The sequence below is a fragment of the Oncorhynchus kisutch genome, linkage group LG13, assembly GCF_002021735.2.
Source record: "Oncorhynchus kisutch isolate 150728-3 linkage group LG13, Okis_V2, whole genome shotgun sequence".
Classification (NCBI taxonomy): Eukaryota; Metazoa; Chordata; class Actinopteri; order Salmoniformes; family Salmonidae; genus Oncorhynchus; species Oncorhynchus kisutch.
This window is the reverse complement of record NC_034186.2, coordinates 19,096,969-19,117,279: the sequence shown is the minus strand read 5'-3', so window position 1 is coordinate 19,117,279 and position 20,311 is coordinate 19,096,969. Positions and strand designations below refer to the sequence as shown.

The following is a 20,311-nucleotide window of genomic DNA, read 5'->3' as shown; positions in this document are numbered from 1 at the left end:
CAACATCTAGTAGTGGAAAGAAGAGTGGAGGCTGTTATAGCAGCCAATGGGGGACCAACTCTATATTAATGCCCATTATTTTGGAATGAGATGTTGGACCAGCAGGTGTCCACATACTTTAGACCATGTACTGTGATCATAAACAAATGTAAGCAAGGTTTGAAATGATTATGTTTTAATCAAATATATCTGTTTGGGCTTCTTACAGTACATTTTTAGTCTACAAATTATTTGTAATTATCTTCCGGGTTGGTCCCTGATCATCTACCCAAGAAAAAAATCGGCCCGCGACTGAATCGAGTTGATGATCCCTGCTTTATGCAATCGTCAGTGTTCATGTTGGACTACTGTAGCTAGTCGGCGCTGTCCAAAGTAAGCACGGGAAACCCCAGACCGAATATCTTCTCTTCAGCCTGAAGATTCCTCTGCTCCGAATCTACTTGCCATCTGTGGATTGGCTGTCCTGCAGGCACTTCCTGGTACGTCACATGTTGTAGTTACAGACGGTCCTGTGCTTGTAGTGTCTACCGTACAACCACACAACTGCCCATCAGAACAGCAAGTCAGTAGGTTTGATACTTTGAAACACTACGCGCAAAAATGGCCCAATGCACGGAACCGTCTACCAGCATCGGGGCGAACGGAGAGCTGAAAAAGCCGAGGAAGGTTGCTGTTATCACGGGCATCACTGGACAGGTAAACGCAGTCTCCGGATATGAATGGAAAGAGGATGTATGGTCAGGGACAGGGTGCCTATATGAACACCTATAACGTTAGATAAATAATAATAAATACCAGCTGTAGCTATTATGTTTGTTTTGCAGTAGCCTGCGTACTGTTCGATAGACATTGGTATGATTTGACTGACAGTGGTTTTGTGAGCAGAGCGATGGATGGAGCATAGTTATCTCACTCGTCTAACTTTACATTCATATGTGTCAGGTGCACTGGCGCACCACAGCTGGTTACATACGTTTCCCACACGAACGATGTGTTCTTATGAATAAATATAATTATTTTAGTAACCAGCTGTGGTGCGCCAGTGCACCTGATACTTTATGCACAGTCATGATACAGAGGTAAAGCAGGGCGTCAAACCAGGAAGTCGAAAGAGAATATTCCCCCAGACAGACACGCTTCACCCGGATCCATGGCTATTCATTGCTGGTCTAATTTTACTTTCATAATTGACACTGATACACATGCCCTACGAATAGAGAATCTAGTGTGATATAGGCTAGCACTTAGCTGCCTTCATACTCTGCACTTGACTTAGCCCAGGGCTAACAGCCTCCTTAGCCCTGCATGTTTCAAGGATGTTATAATATAAGCTACCAGTACCACCGGTGTTAGTTTGAATTTACTGAAAGGTTCATGAATAGAATCTATGATGGTGATGATAATGATGCAGGTAATGATTACTCAATTTATGCATTTGTTATCAATGTTTCTTGCATCTCAGATGCTCAGCCCACATGACTTGATAAGACACTGGCTACATGTTTTTAGTCATTCTGAAGTGTAGTTGTAGAAAGTATATATTTTTTAGACAGTATGCCTATAACAGCCTCACATGAGCTGGAGGCACCATGTTGACTGGCTGGGAGAAGGATCCACTACAAAATGGTGAAGGATCTGATTTGTTTGCCACATCACAGCAGGAACTAAAGCAGTCTGTGTTTGCTATCAAATAGGATACTGCTGGGCTGAGTGTTAAACCCAAAGATCTAGTGTCCCCTGACTTAGCCAGCGGATAAGATGAAGTGACACATCGAGATCCTGTTAGTTCTGAGGAAAGAGAGGGAGGGAGGGAGAAAGGAGGGAGTGATAGGGAAATATCAGCTCTGCTGCCCCTGATGTCGCTCCTGTTGCCCTGCCCGATGTGTGTCCAAAGTCCAGAGTGTCCCCAGAGCAAGGGAGCAGATAGAAGAGAGGGTGGGGTTTTTCTATCAGAGGACTAAGTACACTGAAGAAGAGTGTATGTGTATGACGAGTGTACCTGCCTGTCTTTTATAGGCCTAATTCTATACACGTCACTTGAACAGTGGTGTCACACCCTTGTAGGGAGCCAGCCAGGCTGGATTCAAGACGAGTCTAACTTCATAAATGGTAGCAGTTTGCCCCACAAAGTTCGACGGCATACTGTACACATACTGTGTAGAGGATTACCGTCTCAGGGTAGGCCTATACCATTGTACATGAATTGAAGTTAATTCACGCTGAACTGACTGTGCTTGTTTAGCAGCATGTGCCTCCTTTATCAAGGTCTATACCCGGGCTAGGTAACAGTTTGACAGGTCTGGTATGCTGTGACGTTAGAGGTTAATGCCAGGCTATGGCAATGACACCAGATATTTCACATAGCCTGTTTGTTGTAACCCTAAACTGGCACCCCTGACTCAATAAGTCAACTAGGCTTATCATCAAGCCCATTACTAATTGAGTTAGGTGTGCCAGTTTAGGGCTACAACAAATAATGTATTGTGGTCCCCTGATCTAGGTTTAACATGGCCAGTGGCTCTCAAACCTCTCCTCGGGGACCTCCACACATTTCACAATTTTGTTGTAGCCCTGAACTAGCTCACCCGAGTCACCTAGTCTAGGGCTTGATGATTAGTTGACGAGTTTAATCAGTTGTGCTAGCTCTGGAATAGATCAAATACTATACATGGAATGGCTGGGTGTCCCCAATGAAAGGTTTGAGAGCCACTGGCCTATATAATTACAAGCCAGTCAGTCAAGTCCTGGTTGATTGAGAAATATCTACTAGACACGCAACCACGTCCTGTTGCTTTGTTTACTCTCCTTTGTCTTTGCGATGGTTCTTGATGCGGCTCACACATGAATGAAACTAAGGGCTGGGAGGGCCAGTGTAGTGCATTATTACAAACTGGTTTGACTGGTACCACTGGTCTGTTAGGGTGTTTTCACATAGTCCTCTTTTAAAATAACCGATCTCTGTCCTCTTTAAAGGGAACTCTGGGGTAAAAACAAAGCAAAAGAACTCTGTTGTCTTTGTATTCACATTGCTCTGTTTAGAAAGAAACCAAGATCTTTTTCCAATATTCACTCAATGGACTAGCCTAGTGGTTAGAGCATTGGACTACCAGCCGAAAGGTTGCAAGTTCCAATCCCCGAGCTGACAAGGTACAAATCTGTCCTTCTGCCCCTGAACGGGCAGTTAACCCTCTGTTCCTAGTCATTGAAAATAAGAATTTGTTTTTAACTGACTTGCCTAGTTAAATAAAGGTAAAATAAATTTAAAAAACATGCATACAGTTGAAGTCGGAAGTTTACATACACTTAGGTTGGAGTCATTAAAACTCGTTTTTCAACCAATCCACAAATTTCTTGTTAAAAAAACTATAGTTTTGGCAAGTCGGTTAGGACATCTACTTTGTGCATGACACAAGTCATTTTTCCAACAATTGTTTAAAGACAGATTATTTCACTTATAATTCACTGTATCACAATTCCAGTGGGTCAGAAGTTTACATACCCTAAGTTGACTGTGCCTTTAAACAGCTTGGAAAATTCCTTAAAATTATGTCATGGCTTTAGAAGCTTCTGATAGGCTAATTGACATCATTTGAGTCAATTGGAGGTGTACCTGTGGATGTATTTCAAGGCCTAACTTCAAACTCAGTGCCTCTTTGCTTGACATCATGGGAAAATCAAAAGAACTCGGCCAAGACCTCAGAAAAAAAATGGTAGACCTCCACGGGTCTGGTTCATCCTTGGGAGCAATTTCCAAACGCCAGAAGGTACCACGTTCATCTGTACAAACAATAGTACGCAAGTATAAACACCATGGGACCACGCAGCCTTCATACCATTCTTATTGCTTTTAGCCGCACCCTTATTCTACTCCTCCTATGTTCCTCTGGCGATGTAGAGGTGAATCCAGGCCCTGCAGTGCCTAGCTCCACTCCTATTCCCCAGGCGCTCTCTTTTGACAACTTCTGTAACCGTAATAGCCTTGGTTTCATGCATGTTAACATTAGAAGCCTCCTCCCTAAGTTTGTTCTATTCACTGCTTTAGCACACTCTGCCAACCCGGATGTTCTAGCTGTGTTTGAATCCTGGCTTAGGAAGACCACCAAAAATTCAGAAGTTTTAATTCCAAACTACAACATTTTCAGACAAGATAGAACTGCCAAAGGGGACGGTGTTGCAATCTACTGCAAAGATAGCCTGCAGAGTTCTGTCCTACTATCCAGGTCTGTACCCAAACAGTTTGAACTTCTACTTTTAAAGATCCACCTCTCTAAAAACAAGTCTCTCACCGTTGCCGCCTGCTATAGACCACCCTCTGCCCCCAGCTGTGCTCTGGACACCATATGTGAACTGATTGCACCCCATCTATCTTCAGAGCTCGTGCTGCTAGGCGACCTAAACTGGAACATGCTTAACACCCCAGCCATCCTACAATCTAAACTTGATGCCCTCAATCTCACACAAATTATCAATGAACATACCAGGTACCTCCCCAAAGCCTTAAACACGGGCACCCTCATAGATATCATCCTAACCAACTTCCCCTCTAAATACACCTCTGCTGTCTTCAACCAAGATCTCAGCGATCACTGCCTCATTGCCTGCATGCGTAATGGGTCAGCGGTCAAACGACCTCCACTCATCACTGTAAAACGCTCCCTGAAACACTTCTGCGAGCAGGCCTTTCTAATCGACCTGGCCGGGGTATCCTGGAAGGATATTGATCTCATCCCGTCAGTAGAGGATGCCTGGATATTTTTTTTAAATGCCTTCCTAACCATCTTAAATAAACATGCCCCATTCAAGAAATTTAGAACCAGGAACAGATATAGCCCTTGGTTCTCCCCAGACCTGACTGCCCTTAACCAACACAAAAACATCCTATGGCGTTCTGCATTAGCATCGAACAGCCCCCGCAAAATGCAGCTGTTCAGGGAAGCTAGAAACCATTATACACAGGCAGTTAGAATAGCCAAGGCTAGCTTTTTCAAGCAGAAATTTGCTTCCTGCAACACTAACTCAAAAAAGTTCTGGGACACTGTAAAGTCCATGGAGAATAAGAACACCTCCTCCCAGCTGCCCACTGCACTGAAGATAGGAAACACTGTCACCACTGATAAATCCACCATAATTGGTGGCTACTCCTACCCCGGTCAACAGCACTGCACCCCCAACAGCAACTCGCCCAAGCCCTCCCCCTTTCTCCTTCTCCCAAATCCATTCAGCTGATGTTCTGAAAGAGCTGCGAAATCTGGACCCCTACAAATCAGCCGGGCTAGACAATCTGGACCCTTTCTTTCTAAAATGATCTGCCGAAATTGTTGCCACCCCTATTACTAGCCTGTTCAACCTCTCTTTCGTGTCGTCTGAGATTCCCAAAGATTGGAAAGCAGCTGCGGTCATCCCCCTCTTCAAAGGGGGGGACACTCTTGACCCAAACTGCTACAGACCTATATCTATCCTACCCTGCCTTTCTAAGGTCTTCGAAAGCCAAGTCAACAAACAGATTACCGACCATTTCGAATCTCATCATACCTTCTCTGCTATGCAATCTGGTTTCAGAGCTGGTCATGGGTGCACCTCAGCCACGCTCAAGGTCCTAAACGATATCTTAACTGCCATCGATAAGAAACAATACTGTGCAGCCGTATTCATTGATCTGGCCAAGGCTTTCGACTCTGTCAATCACCACATCCTCATCGGCAGACTCGACCGTCTTGGTTTCTCAAATGATTGCCTCGCCTGGTTCACCAACTACTTCTCTGATAGAGTTCAGTGTGTCAAATCGGAGGGTCTGCTGTCCGGACCTCTGGCAGTCTCTATGGGGGTGACACAGGGTTCAATTCTTGGACCGACTCTCTTCTCTGTATACATCAATGAGGTCGCTCTTGCTGCTGGTGAGTCTCTGATCCACCTCTACGCAGACGACACCATTCTGTATACTTCCGGCCCTTCTTTGGACACTGTGTTAACAGCCCTCCAGGCAAGCTTCAATACCATACAACTCTCCTTCCGTGGCCTCCAATTGCTCTTAAATACAAGTAAAACTAAATGCATGCTCTTCAACCGATCGCTACCTGCACCTACCCGCCTGTCCAACATCACTACACTGGACGGCTCTGACTTAGAATACGTGGACAACTACAAATACTTAGGTGTCTGGTTACTGTAAACTCTCCTTCCATGCACATTCACTAATAATGTAGCAGGCGTGATAGAAAATCATCACCGGTCTAAAAAACAATCTCTCAAGCACAAGCCCACGTGCTAGTGTGTAGCCAGCTAATATTTATATTTCAAGTTTGGCAACTTGGATCTAGGAATAATTTCACAAGCTCTGAATTCAGCTAAGAAGGTGAAACAGTTGTGTTGTTATGAACACAAACTTCTGTCTGTCTCCAACTGTTTGAACAGCATGCTAGCCTGTCCACTTTGTTCAGATGTTGAAATCAAGTGGCCTACCTTTATTTCTCAGAATGAAAACGAATTGCCAATTCCTTATAATTGTTTTATGCTTATTAAACATTTATAAAACAGTCATCCAAACAGCTACTATAACAATCTTTATTTGACCAAAATGCTGCTAGCGATACGCGGTACCATAATGCGCACACGCGACAAACATGGCATTATTTTCCAGAATGAATGTTCATTGCTATATCTGTTTTAGTCGTGTCAACTCTGTTTGAATTGTGAGTAGTTGAAACAACCTTTCAAACCATACCCTGTTTAACTTTTCCTCTTTTACAGTAAACTAATGTCTCCATGTGTTTTGGTGTCCATATGACAGATTCTGTTGGACTAAACCTCAGAGAGGAAGAAGTGATCTCATCTTCGTTGTTGTGAGTTTTAGGGGGAGGGGCTTGAAAGTGACCAAGTGAGAGGTTTCCATCCAAAATGAGCCCAATGCGTTTCTATGGGCTTATTTTGAACCTAAGCTTGTCGCCTGCATTCCTGCCTTTGGGACAACGACTTCCATTGTTAGGGCGGAATCATGAGCATCTCGTCATTATATACACATCTCTGGTGCAAATGGGAAGGTTCAGTGTAATGTAAAAATCTTTTCAGCGTGAAATACTTCACAATCGTTCTGATTGTGACATCATGTTTTACATTTTTTTCACAGCATCAACATTTTCCCAGTCAGTAATTGCACGCGTCTGTATGGATGGCTGAGCTCATGCAGATGTTTCTCTCACACCCCCTCAACCTTGACTTAGCTAGCTAGCTAACTAACTAGCATAATTACATTACTAAGCTGCTCCAGAATGTCCTACGCCAGGACATGGACATCGATTCTATCGTAGTCCATGTGGGTTTTAATGACATTATGAAGGGCAGCTCTGAACAGTTGAAACTGTTGAGACCGGCTGCGTTGAGACAATGACTTATCAATGGCCCAAGCCCAGCTCATTGAATGCCTACCGTTGTGTTGCTGAGTCATCATAATGCTTCAGCAAAGGTGATCCAATGTCTCGTTATTATTTTGTTTCTTAGTGTATGTTTGTTTATATAATTATTATTATTATTATTTTGTTACGCTCGTCTGTTACTGTCACTTTGTCCTATCGTTGTCTAATATCTTTTCACTTTTGTTTTGAATGTTCTGAATTGGAAAATGCAAAAAAAATAAAAAATAAATAAATAAATGTACATTTATACCAGGGGCATTGGTAGACACAATGTAAGTAACCTCATTTATGTCCCTCTGACTACCCTGAATGCCTCTGTTGATCCTACAACTATTGTATGCAGCAATCATGTGCCTATGAACCAGATATGTTTTCAGCACTGAGGTGTGTGCCGTAGTAGGAAGTCCACAGTGCAGGGTGAGCTGTACACAAACTTAAATAACATGAGAATATCTACTTCTGCTACGCTTCCCAGTAAAGCAATGAAAACAAGCAAGCATCCCATAAAAGTGCTCAAAATAGCCCCTATTAACATACAGTGGGGAGAACAACTATTTGATACACTGCTGAGCGAACGAGACGAGACCAAAAAGACATGAGAACAAGCGTACAAAAATGCTCATAAAATGAAAAATACAAAAAAATCTTGATTCTGTGATACAGGTATTTGGTGTATCACGCAAAGACATGAATTAGAATTAATCAAATTAATTCTATATATCGCCCAGCCCTAACACACTCACACAGAGAGAGAGAGAAGGTTTATTTTAGGGGTCGGAATAGTCAAGGACCTAAGAATACGATATTATCACAATACTTATTTGCCGAAATCTATTGCGATTCACATGACTATATGTATTGCGATTTCATACTGATTTTATTGCGATTCGATGTTAATATAAAATTGCTCACCATATGTCTGCTGCAGAGGGACAAGGGAGCTATGAGAAAACAACATGTTTTGATCAGTCATGGAAATAAGTGCTGAAAACAAATTGGCTCCCTATTTCAAAAGAAGATGGAGAACATGCTATGATGGGAAAATACTGCAGTTTTGGTGTGCTGTTGCGCCGCCTTCACCACATTGTCTGTGTGGGTGGACTGTTTCAGTTTGTCTGTGATGTGTACACCCAGGAAAAAAACAAAAAAAAAACTTTCCACCTTCTCCACTGCTGTCCCTTCGATGTGGATAGGGGGGTTCTCCCTCTGCTGTTTCCTGAAGTCCACGATCATCTCCTTTTGTTGACGTTGAGTGAGAGGTTGTTTTCCTGACACCTCACTCCGAGTGCCCTCACCTCCTCCCTGTAGGCTGTCTCGTTGTTGTTGGTGATCAAGCCCACTACTGTTGTCGTCTGCAAACATGACAATTGAGTTGGAGGCGTGCATGAACACGCAGTCATGGGTGAACAGGGAGTACAGGAGAGGGCTGAGCACACACTCTTGTGGGGCCCCAGTGTTGAAGGTCAGTGAAGTGGAGATGTTGTCTCCTACCTTCACCACCTGGGGGCGGCCCGTCAGAAAGTCCAGGACCCAGTTGCACAGGGAGGGGTTGAGACTAGAGGTTGACCGATTAATCGGAATGGCCGATTAATTAGGGCCGATTTCAAGTTTTCATAACAATCGGAAATCTGTATTTTTGGGGGCCGATTTCCGATTTATAAAAAATAAAAAAACTTTTAAAAATACCTTTTATTTAACTAGGCAAGTCAGTTAAGAACACATTCTTATTTTCAATGACTGCCTAGGAACGGTGGGTTAACTGCCTTGTTCAGGGGCAGAACGACAGATGTTCACCCTGTCAGCTCAGGGGTTCCAATCTTGCAACCGCACAGTTAACTAGTCCAACGCTCTAACCATTGCACTCCACGAGTAGCCTGCCTGTAACGCGTATGCAGTAGAAGCCAAGGTAAATTGCTAGCTAGCATTAAACTTATCTTATAATAAACAATCAATCATAATCACTAGTTATAACTACTAATCCAGTTTAGCAGGCAATACTAACCAGGTGAAATTGTATAATTTCTCTTGCATTCATTGCACGCAGAGTCAGGGTATATGCAACAGTTTGGGCTGCCTGGGTCATTGCGAACTAATTTGCCAGAATTTTATGTAATTATGACATACATTGAAATGTTCAATGTAACAAGAATATTTAGACTTAGGGATGCCACCCGTTAGATAAAATACAGAATGGTTCTGTATTTCACTGAAATAATAAACTTTTTATTTTCGAAATGATAGTTTCCGGATTCGTTCATATTAATGACCAAAGGCTCGTATTTCTGTGTGTTATTATGTTATAATTAAGTCTGATTTGATAGAGCAGTCTGACTGAGCAGCAGCAGGCCCGTAATCATTCATTCAAACAGCACTTTTGTGAGTTTTGTCAGCAGCTCTTCGCAAGCACAGTGCTGTTTATGACTTCAAGCCTATCAGCCTAATGGCTGGTGTAACCAATGTGAAATGGCTAGCTAGCTAGCTGGGTGTGCGCTAATACTGTTTTAAACGTCACTCGCTTTTAGATTTGGAGTAGTTATTCCCCTTGCGCTTTTGTGGAGCGATGGGTAACGATGCTTGTGGCTGTTGTCGATGTGTTCCTGGTTTGAGCCCAGGTAGGGGCGTGGAGGGGGACGGAAGCTATACTGTTACACTGGCAATACCATAGTGCCTATAAGAACATCCAATAGTCAAAGGTATATTAAATACAAATGGTATAGAGAGAAATAGTCCTATAAATACTATATTAACTACAACCTAAAACCTCTTACCTTGGAATATTGAAGTCTCATGTTAAAAGTAACCACCAACTTTCATATGTTCTCATGTTCTGAGCAAGGAACTTAAACATTAGCTTTTTTACATGGCACATATTTTACATGGCACACATTTTTACATGGCACATATTACTTTCTTCTCCAACACTTTGTTTTTGCATTATTTAAACCAAATTGAACATGTTTCATTATTTATTTGAGGCTAAATAGATTTTATTGATTTATTATATTAAGTTTAAATAAGTGGTAATTCAGTATTGTTGTAATTGTCATTATTACATTTTTTTTAATTGTCAGATTAATCGGTATCGGCTTTTTCGGTCCTTGAATAACCGGTATCGGCGGTGAAAAATCATAATCGGTTGACCTCTAGTTGAGGCCCAGGGCCTCCATCTTGATGATGAGCTTGGAGGGTACTATGGTGTTGAATGCTGAGCTGTAGTCAATGATCAGCATTCTTCCATAGGGATTATTTTTGTCCAGATGGGTTAGGGCAGTGTGATGGCGATTGCGGACTTCTGTGGACCTGTTGGGGTGGTATGCAAACTGAAGTGGGTCTAGGGTGGCCGGTAAGGTGGCAGTGATATGATCCTTGACTAGTCTCTTAAAGCACTTCATGATGACACAAGTGAGTGCTTCGGGGCGATAGTCATTTAGTTCAGTTATCTTTGTCTTCTTGGGTACAGGAACAATGGTAGCCATCTTGAAACATGTGGGGACAGCAGACTGGGATAGGGAGTGATTTTAAATATGTCTGTAAACACACCAGCCAGCTGGTCTGTGCATGCTCTGAGGACGCGGCTTGGGATGCAGTCTGGGCCAACAGCCATGCGAGGGTTAACATGTTTAAATGTTTTACTCACGTCAGCCACTAAGAAGGAGGGGGGGGCTCAGTCTTTGTTAGCGATCCACGACAGTGGCACTGTATTATCCTCAAAAAGGGCAAAGAAGGTGTTTCGTTTGTCTGGAAGCGTGACGTCTCTATCTGTGACGTTTTTGTTTTTGTAGTCCATGATGTCCTGTAGACCCTGCCACAAAAGTCTTGTGTCTGAGCCATTGAATTGCGACTCCACCTTGTCCCTGTACCGCCATTTCGCTTGTTTGATAGCCTTGCGGAGCGAATAACTACACTGTTTATATTCAGCCATCCCGATGTGTAACTGTATTGTTTTCTTCTTCCCCATCCCTAGATTATTAGTATTGTACAGGCTCCAGTCATCTTTCTGCGGGGAGAGTGTCGTTTGTCAGCCAGCACACAGCAGTATAATCTGTCTTGTAATGTGTGGTGCTCCACAGTGCTCCATGCCAGTCCTCCTAGGTCAGCACTCCTCTGTGTTTGTTGTTTTTGGCTTGGGTCATCCAGTATGGCTACGGATTCTCATCACTCCATTTTAACAAGGGGAGGATACCTACCTACCGCACACATACTCCACACCTGGTCAGTCTGAAGGGACTGGGAGAGCAGGTCTACTAATCTCAACCAAATACGCCTAGGTCAAATAAATAAAGCCTGTTTATTAGGTACACCCATCTAGTACCGGGTTGAACCCTCCAACGCCTCCAGAACAGTCCGAGTCTCCGTTCCTTCTCATCCTTAAGATGCTCTATAGGGTTGAGGTCTGGGGACTGACCAGCCCGTTCCTTCTCATCCTTAAGATGCTCTATAGGGTTGAGGTCTGGGGTCTGACCAGCCCATTCCTTCTCATCCTTAAGATGCTCTATAGGGTTGAGGTCTGGGGACTGACCAGCCCATTTCTTCTCATCCTTAAGATGCTCTATAGGGTTGAGGTATGGGGACTGACCAGACCATTCCTTCTCATCCTTAAGATGCTCTATAGGGTTGAGGTATGGGGACTGACCAGCCCATTCCTTCTCATCCTTAAGATGCTCTATAGCGTTGAGGTCTCCGTTCCTTCTCATCCTTAAGATGCTCTATAGGGTTGAGGTCTGGGGACTGACCAGCCCGTTCCTTCTCATCCTGAAGATGCTCTATAGGGTTGAGGTCTCCGTTCCTTCTCATCCTTAAGATGCTCTATAGGGTTGAGGTCTGGGGTCTGACCAGCCCATTCCTTCTCATCCTTAAGATGCTCTATAGGGTTGAGGTATGGGGACTGACCAGCCCATTCCTTCTCATCCTTAAGATGCTCTATAGGGTTGAGGTCTGGGGTCTGACCAGCCCATTCCTTCTCATCCTTAAGATGCTCTATAGGGTTGAGGTCTGGGGTCTGACCAGCCCATTTCTTCTCATCCTTAAGATGCTCTATAGGGTTGAGGTATGGGGACTGACCAGCCCATTCCTTCTCATCCTTAAGATGCTCTATAGGGTTGAGGTCTGGGGTCTGACCAGCCCATTCCTTCTCATCCTTAAGATGCTCTATAGGGTTGAGGTCTGGGGTCTGACCAGCCCATTCCTTCTCATCCTTAAGATGCTCTATAGGGTTGAGGTCTGGGGTCTGACCAGGCCTCTCGACTAAACTGAACTCACTGTCGTGTTCCAGGTGATGTTTTTCCACTCCTCAATTGTCTAGTGTTGGTGATCACTTGCCCACTGGAGCCACTTCTTGTTTAGCTGATAGGAGTGGAACCCGGTGTGGTCGTCTGCTGCAGTAGCCCATTCGTGACAAGGATCGACGAGTTGTGCGTTCCGAAATGCCCTTCTACGCGCCACTGTTCTACTGCTTCTTTATTTGTCTGTATGTGGCCTGCCTGTTAGCTTGCACGATTCTTGCCATTTTCCTTCAACAGGACTGCCACTGACTGGATGTTGTTTGTTTGTTGCACCATTCTCCGTAAACCCTAGACACTGTCATATGTGAAAAGCCCAGAAGGGCAGCTGTTGCTGAGATACTGGATCGCACTGACGATCATACCATGCACAGTCACTTAGGTCACTCGTTTTGCCCATTCTAACATTCAACAGTAATTGGATGCCTGTCTGTCTAAGTGTGAAACATTAGGAACACTTTCCATGACAGATTGACCAGGTGAATCCAGGTGACAGCTATGATCCCATGTTGACGTCACATGTTAAATCCACTTAAATCAGTGTAGATGCAGGGGAGGAGACTGGTTAAAGAAGGATTTTATGCCTTGAGACCATTGAGACATGGATTGTGTGTGTGTGCCATTCAGAGGGTGAATGGGCAAGACAACAGATTTAAGTGCCTTTGAACGGGATATGGTAGGGATGTCAGGTGCACCGGTTTGAGTGTGTCAAGAACAGCAACACTGCTGAGTTTTTCACGCTCAACAGTTTTTTCCGTTTTTATATCAAGAATGGTCCACCAGCCAACTTGACACAACCGTGGGAAGCATTCGAATCAACATGGGTCAGCATCCCTGTGGAACGCTTTCGACACCTTGTAGTCCATGCCCTGACGAATTGAGGCTGTTCTGAGGGGAAAAGGGTGGTGCAACTCAATGTTAGGAAGGTGTTGCTAATGTTTTGTAGTCTCTGTGTATAACAAGCCATGGCCACATGACTCACTGTCCGTAGGAACGATCCATTTTTTGTGAACGGGGTGGTGTATCTAATAAACTGTCCAGTGACTGTGTTTATTAATCCTAAATATTCCAATTGCAGTATGTGTGTGGACTTCATAACTGCAATTATGAAAGAACACCATAAGGATGAGTTATGCATGCACTTGACTTGCAGTGGAATCCCAACTGCTACTGACCTTTGCTGCAGACAGACGTTAGTAGAGTAGAGGTGTCCAAGGTGTTTTTTTCTTCCTCCCTATGAATGACTAGCCTATGTCTGAATAAACCGTGTGTGTGTGTGTGTGTGTGTGTGTGTGTGTGTGTGCGCGTGCAGACTCCAGAAAAAAAACTGTTCCATTTATGACCTAGACCCACATCCTGTTATTCACTACTAAAATGTCAACATATATTTTTTTCATCACCTTTTTTTTTCTCTCACTTGTTTTTTTTATGTGCCCAGGACACAGTGGAGCCTGTGTGAGGTAGAGAGTGGAAGAGGTGGGCTCAGTTTTGAGCTAACTGAGTCACTGCTTGTTTTCTGAACATGTACCTGAACATTCCCCTTTTCCCCTCTATCTCTCCTTCCCCCATCTCCCACAAAAGGTAGACCTTAGATGCCAACCCATTCCATAGTGCCAGGGTGTTGGACTGGGGGCACTGCCCAGTGTAGCCATTCTACCCTACACCACACTGGTCTTCTGTGTGTGGCTTAGAGAATGGAGTGAAGGGGTGGTGGATGTGTGTGGCTTAGAGAGTGGAGTGAAGGGGTGGTGGATGTGTGTGGCTTAGAGAGTGGAGTGAAGGGGTGGTGGATGTGGCTTAGTGAGTGTAGAGTGAAGGGGTGGTGGATGTGGCTTAGTGAGTGTAGAGTGAAGGGGTGGTGGATGTGGCTTAGAGAGTGGAGTGGTGGATGTGGCTTAGAGAGTGGAGTGGTGGATCTGGCTTAGAGTGGAGTGAAGGGGTGGTGGATGCGGCTTAGTGAGTGGAGTGGTAGATGCGGCTTAGAGTGGAGTGAAGGGGTGGTGAATGTGGCTTAGAGAGTGGAGTGAAGGGGTGGGGAATGTGGCTTAGAGAGTGGAGTGAAGGGGTGGTGGATGTGGCTTAGAGAGTGGAGTGAAGGGGTGGTGGATGTGGCTTAGAGAGTGAAGGGGTGGGGAATGCGGCTTAGAGAGTGGAGTGAAGGGGTGGTGGATGCGGCTTAGTGAGTGGAGTGAAGGGGTGGTGGATGCGGCTTAGAGAGTGGAGTGAAGGGGTGGTGGATGTGGCTTAGAGAGTGGAGTGGTGGATGTGGCTTAGAGTGGAGTGAAGGGGTGGTGAATGTGGCTTAGAGAGTGGAGTGAAGGGGTGGTGAATGTGGCTTAGAGAGTGGAGTGAAGGGGTGGGGAATGTGGCTTAGAGAGTGGAGTGAAGGGGTGGTGGATGTGGCTTAGAGTGGAGTGAAGGGGTGGTGGATGCGGCTTAGTGAGTGGAGTGAAGGGGTGGTGGATGTGGCTTAGTGAGTGGAGTGAAGGGGTGGTGGATGTGGCTTAGTGAGTGGAGTGAAGCGGTGGTGGATGCGGCTTAGTGAGTGGTGGATGTGGCTTAGTGAGTGGTGGATGTGGCTTAGTGAGTGGTGGATGCGGCTTAGTGAGTGGAGTGGTGGATGCGGCTTAGTGAGTGGAGTGGTGGATGCGGCTTAGTGAGTGGAGTGGTGGATGCGGCTTAGTGAGTGGAGTGGTGGATGCGGCTTAGTGAGTGGAGTGGTGGATGCGGCTTAGTGAGTGGAGTGGTGGATGCGGCTTAGTGAGTGGAGTGGTGGATGCGGCTTAGTGAGTGGAGTGGTGGATGCGGCTTAGAGTGTGTAGAGTGAAGGGGTGGTGGATGTGGCTTAGAGAGTGTAGAGTGAAGGGGTGGTGGATGTGGCTTAGAGTGGAGTGGTGGATGCGTCTTAGAGTGGAGTGAAGGGGTGGTGGATGCGGCTTAGAGTGGAGTGAAGGGGTGGTGGATGTAGCTTAGTGAGTGGAGTGAAGGAGTGGTGGATGCGTCTTAGAGAGTGGAGTGAAAGGGTGGTGGATGTGGCTTAGTGAGTGGAGTGGTGGATGTGGCTTAGTGAGTGGAGTGGTGGATGTATGTGGGTTAGAGAGAGGAGTGAAGGGGTGGTGTGTTAGGGATGGTCTGGAGTTTAGCTGGGTGAGGTGATGCAGATGGGAACAAGGTTGCTAACAGAGCAGAGCTGTAACTGGCTATTCTGTTGCTCCTGTCCACACAGGTTCTACAGTACAACAGGACTCTACCTATCACCACCCTGACCCACAGGCTCATACCTCACCTCACCTGACCAAGCTCAGCTTGGTAAGCCCAGTCAGACCTTGTAGAAGTCAAACTGAACAGCCCCTGTTACCCAGCTTTTCCAGACTGGAAATGTACAGCGAGCCTATGCCTATAATGTTTAATATGGTTCAAGCTGTGTTTGTCAGGTGTGTATATGTGTTTGACTATATAGTATAGTAGGATATTATGATGTCTCATGCCTTCCCAGACTACATCAGATTCAGTCTTTTACCATTATTACATCACATGTTACCAAATACAAATATTGATATCAACCTGGCCAGATTGTACGATTTGCTTCAATTTTGGCATCAGGTTCTGCGATCGGCTTACGAAGCTTCGTCAGCCGATGTAGGCTACGTCACCTGCTGTGGTGTATTTGACCTGCGCCCGCATCACCAGTGCAATCTCTTATGCACAAGTGACGTGAGTTCAGAAAAACTGAAAGTATGAATCTTAGTAGTTTTCACATAGGCTACAAACTTTATATTTCTGAAATCAGAATCAAATAAACCAGATTATTAGGGAAATTATTCTTGCAAAGCATATACTGTAACTGTTTAAATGTAACTTGTATTAATCTGACTATTCCCAGCAAACATTATTGTGGACATACTCAGTGCTGGCCATGTTCCTATTGGCCAGTCACCGGGATCGGCTTGTAACACCAGCCATACGTCACGATAAAGGCTACACTTCTGACACTGGCAGATCTTTGTCGGAGACTACGACCGCCCGTAGTGGTACTGAATCAGCAGACCTAGACCCTGTCACACTGAACGAGCCAAGACGTAGTGGTACTGAATCAGCAGACCTAGACCCTGTCACACTGAACGAGCCAAGACGTAGTGGTACTGAATCAGCAGACCTAGACCCTGTCAAACTGAACGAGCCAAGACGTCCAACAATTGTTTACAAACTAAGAAATTCCCCACGAAGTAGAAATTGTCTGGGACAGCAAAATTGTGGTATAAGACTAGAATCGTCCAGTTTGTGTGGGCATTTATGCAGGGCATTCACTACACAATTTCTAAGATCTTGGACGTGCTCACATTTCCTGATTTCCTTGTCCCAAATCTTTCATTTGGTCCATCCTCAACCCCAGGACATTACACAGTGATTCCCTGGTTGATCCCGCCATGCTTTTCTCGGTTGTCGTAGGCAAACATGTTTGATGCAAACCGCAAGCTGCTTTATTAGTGTGCACATTATTGTGTGCAGAAACAGAAAAGAAGAGACAGGTGTGGAATGTGGACCCGCAAATGGTTGGGCAGACGTGGATAATATGGACGTTCTATTCTACAGAGGAAGTTGGAGGTTTATATAAACCTTTTTAATATTGACAAGGCAGCTGTGTTCTCTCCACAGCTCCACCAATCTGTCTTCATCACCTCGGTCCACAGAGTGCTTTCTGTTGTTATTCTCCTCTTTGCCATCATTGTTTTGGTGCTCATTGGCTATTGGCAGAAGTCCTTGCCCAATCATGTCGTGGCACTGCTCATACTACAAGATGCACGACCAAAATGTCTGACATTGTCAGAAAATGATCGGGTCATCCGACAGAGGTCTGGAGAACGGAACAGTCATCATCGGTGAGTCCTTGACCAGCTCAAACTACCTGAATCCCGACGTACTGATCCTAGTGCAAGTTTATTACATTTCACCCTGATCATTAGAATTTGTCTGGGAAGACAAAATTGTGTAGTGTATGCCCGCATTAGTGAGATGGTAGTAAGTTTAGGAATAGTTGAGATGCCACTTGACCTAGATATTCCTTCCTGAATCCTCAGCCTTCCTAGAAGCCTCCCTGGACACAGAGCCATCCCATTCCCAGATCTTGGAAAGTAATTTCCAACCTCTCACATTCCCCTCTCCACCTGGCACTCCTGTGGCATTCTCCCTCTGCACTCTCTCCTTTCATCCTCTTTCTCTCTTTTTCCCCTTTCTCTCATTCTCTTGCTCTTTTTCTATTGCTCCTTTTTCGCTCTCTCCCTCTTTTTCTCTCCTTTTTCTCTCTCTGTTTATCTCTCTCCCTGCCTCTCTCTGTTTATCTCTCTCCCTGCCTCTCTCTGTCCCTAGGCTCCCTGGCCCTCTCCTACTTTTCCCCCTCCAACAGAAAACAAAGAATAACAGTGTTATTTCATTTTTATTCTGCCCTTCAGTCTCTGTGATATATATCCCCCCTAACAGGGCAGTAGAATACTGAGGCCCTTGTCCCTGATGTGGAATCTCCATACAGGAATATACCATCTGGATATACCATCTCACACTCAGAGGGGGGTTCCCTAACACTGGTGGGGTCGTAAGGTTGCTACGATACCATAAATCTCCAGGCTAACTACTGTTCATAAATTGTGACTGGCCGAGGGCCGAAACATTTAGCTATTTGTCTTGTGGAGGCCTCAGGACCTCAGGCTACTGTGATTGGTTGAGCTGCAGGGGTCAGAGAATGTTCTGGGGTGTGAGTTATAGGTGACCACCTCAGTGCCAAAGCAAGGGGTCCACTCTGTGCTGTGTTCTCCGCTGGATGGCTTAGTATGAGTACAGGACAGGGAGGGGGAGGAAGGTGAGGACTTGAGAGGCCGGGTTCCGTCCCCCTCTCTCTCTGGTCAGCAATAAAATGGGCCTTTACTTTGTTTTGGGGTATTACTCTGCTTTAAAAAAAACTTGTCTAGGAAAACAACACTGTGTTTTGATACACCCTCACATCCTTTCTGATGTGCAACCTACATCCTACAAACTGATGTGCAACCTACATCCTACAAACTGATGTGCAACCTACATCCTACAAACTCTCCTTCTTATTACTTTGTGGGCATTTGATACACTGCTCCCCCCCCCCCCCCCCCCCCCCTCCCCGTTCCAAAAACAGCGTTCAGTAATAGCCACACAAGGGGGACTGAGAGGTTGTCGGAATGCCAGGAATAATAATCATAAAGCGAAGAATCCGTGCACATCTCCTCTGTGATCCCTCCTCCGTTGCTCGTAATCGCTCCTGATCGCCCCTCCAAGGCTGATTCTGCCTCAGAATGAGATTTATCTGGAGATCTGACAGGATTCAATAAAGAAAGAAAAAAAGGTTATATGTGGGAGCAGATCCTAAGGTCTAAATCTTCACATCATATTGGTGCTATATAGCCAAGCCGAGCTGGTTAAAGGTTCATGTAAAAAATCTAATATTACACCCATGACTATAGTGTGAATCTGGCATCAGTCTCTGCCAGACATATATTTGTGAGACTTTTATGGTAGCGAGTCTTGGGCTAAGCTAACCAAGTATGAGCTTATGTCCTTATAGGTGTTCACTTCTATATCCTGCTGCCATGAATATGAAATAGAAGTCAAGGTATTAATAAGAGAGGGTGTGTGTGTGAACAGTAGCTGTGTGTGTGGGCCCAGCAGGGCCATGACTGGCACGCCCCACTGTGAGAAGTCGTAAAGTGATTGATTTCCTGTGAGGACAGGAAGTGCCATCAGAGCTCCCTCACTGATTACAGAAACACATTGGAGTATGTCAAGTAGTTCTGCACGCGCTCAGTCAGTCGTTTGTTGCAGTGAAATGCCTGGTTTGGGCTAAAGGATCAGTATAGTGCTCACTCCAAGAGAATACTGTATGCATATCGTGCTCATTTACTCTCTGTCTGAGTGTGTTTGTGTGTGTCTGTTATGGCTGTGATGATACCGGTATCACAGTATGTTTTCCATGGCAAAAATGAAAGCAGATGAAGACTGAACTCTTTGGTCCTTTAAAAACCTGCTATATGTGAAATACTGTGACTGTGGATGACAACATAATGTTTCCAACATTAGGGCTGCTTTCCTAAACAAGTTAAATCAGCTTTGTTTTCGATACTAACGAGTATCTGATACTGGTATCGTCCTGGACCTAGTCTATGTGTGTGAGCTTGTGCACTCTACACTACGTGTCCTGTGGTCTGTGATTGCAGGTTCATGTAAGTCTATCAGCTCTAATTGCAGCCCCAAAGAAAGCACATTAAAATGATTTATTTATACACACTGACAAATAAGCACGCTCTGTATGTGTACAACACACACGCATCGCATGCCTAATACACACACACACGCACACACACACACACACACACACACACACACTATCCAGGGTGGGACCAAAACATATTCATATTCAAAATCCTATTTTCCCTAACCCCAACCCTTAACCCTAAAACAAACCTCATTACAGCTGTCTCTGTACAGACATATTGTACATCTATTCTTCTACATCCCCAATATATTTGACACTTATGCATAACTTAGATAAATGTAAAATAGCCTCTACTTGGAAAAGAGTCCAGTCGCAAAGAGCCTGCAATA

At 44.8% G+C, this 20,311-nt stretch overlaps 1 protein-coding gene across 1 annotated transcript in view; it reads left to right on the top strand.

Annotated features, from left to right (window-relative positions):
• Nucleotides 1-477: 477 nt before the first annotated feature.
• gmds (GDP-mannose 4,6-dehydratase) overlaps nucleotides 478-20,311 on the top strand; it is a gene marked incomplete in the record, with an annotated part of 237,298 nt that continues 217,464 nt past the window's right edge. The window contains 1 exon segment of the mRNA XM_031785750.1: nucleotides 478-696. Within this exon segment, the coding sequence (XP_031641610.1) occupies nucleotides 601-696 (96 nt within the window).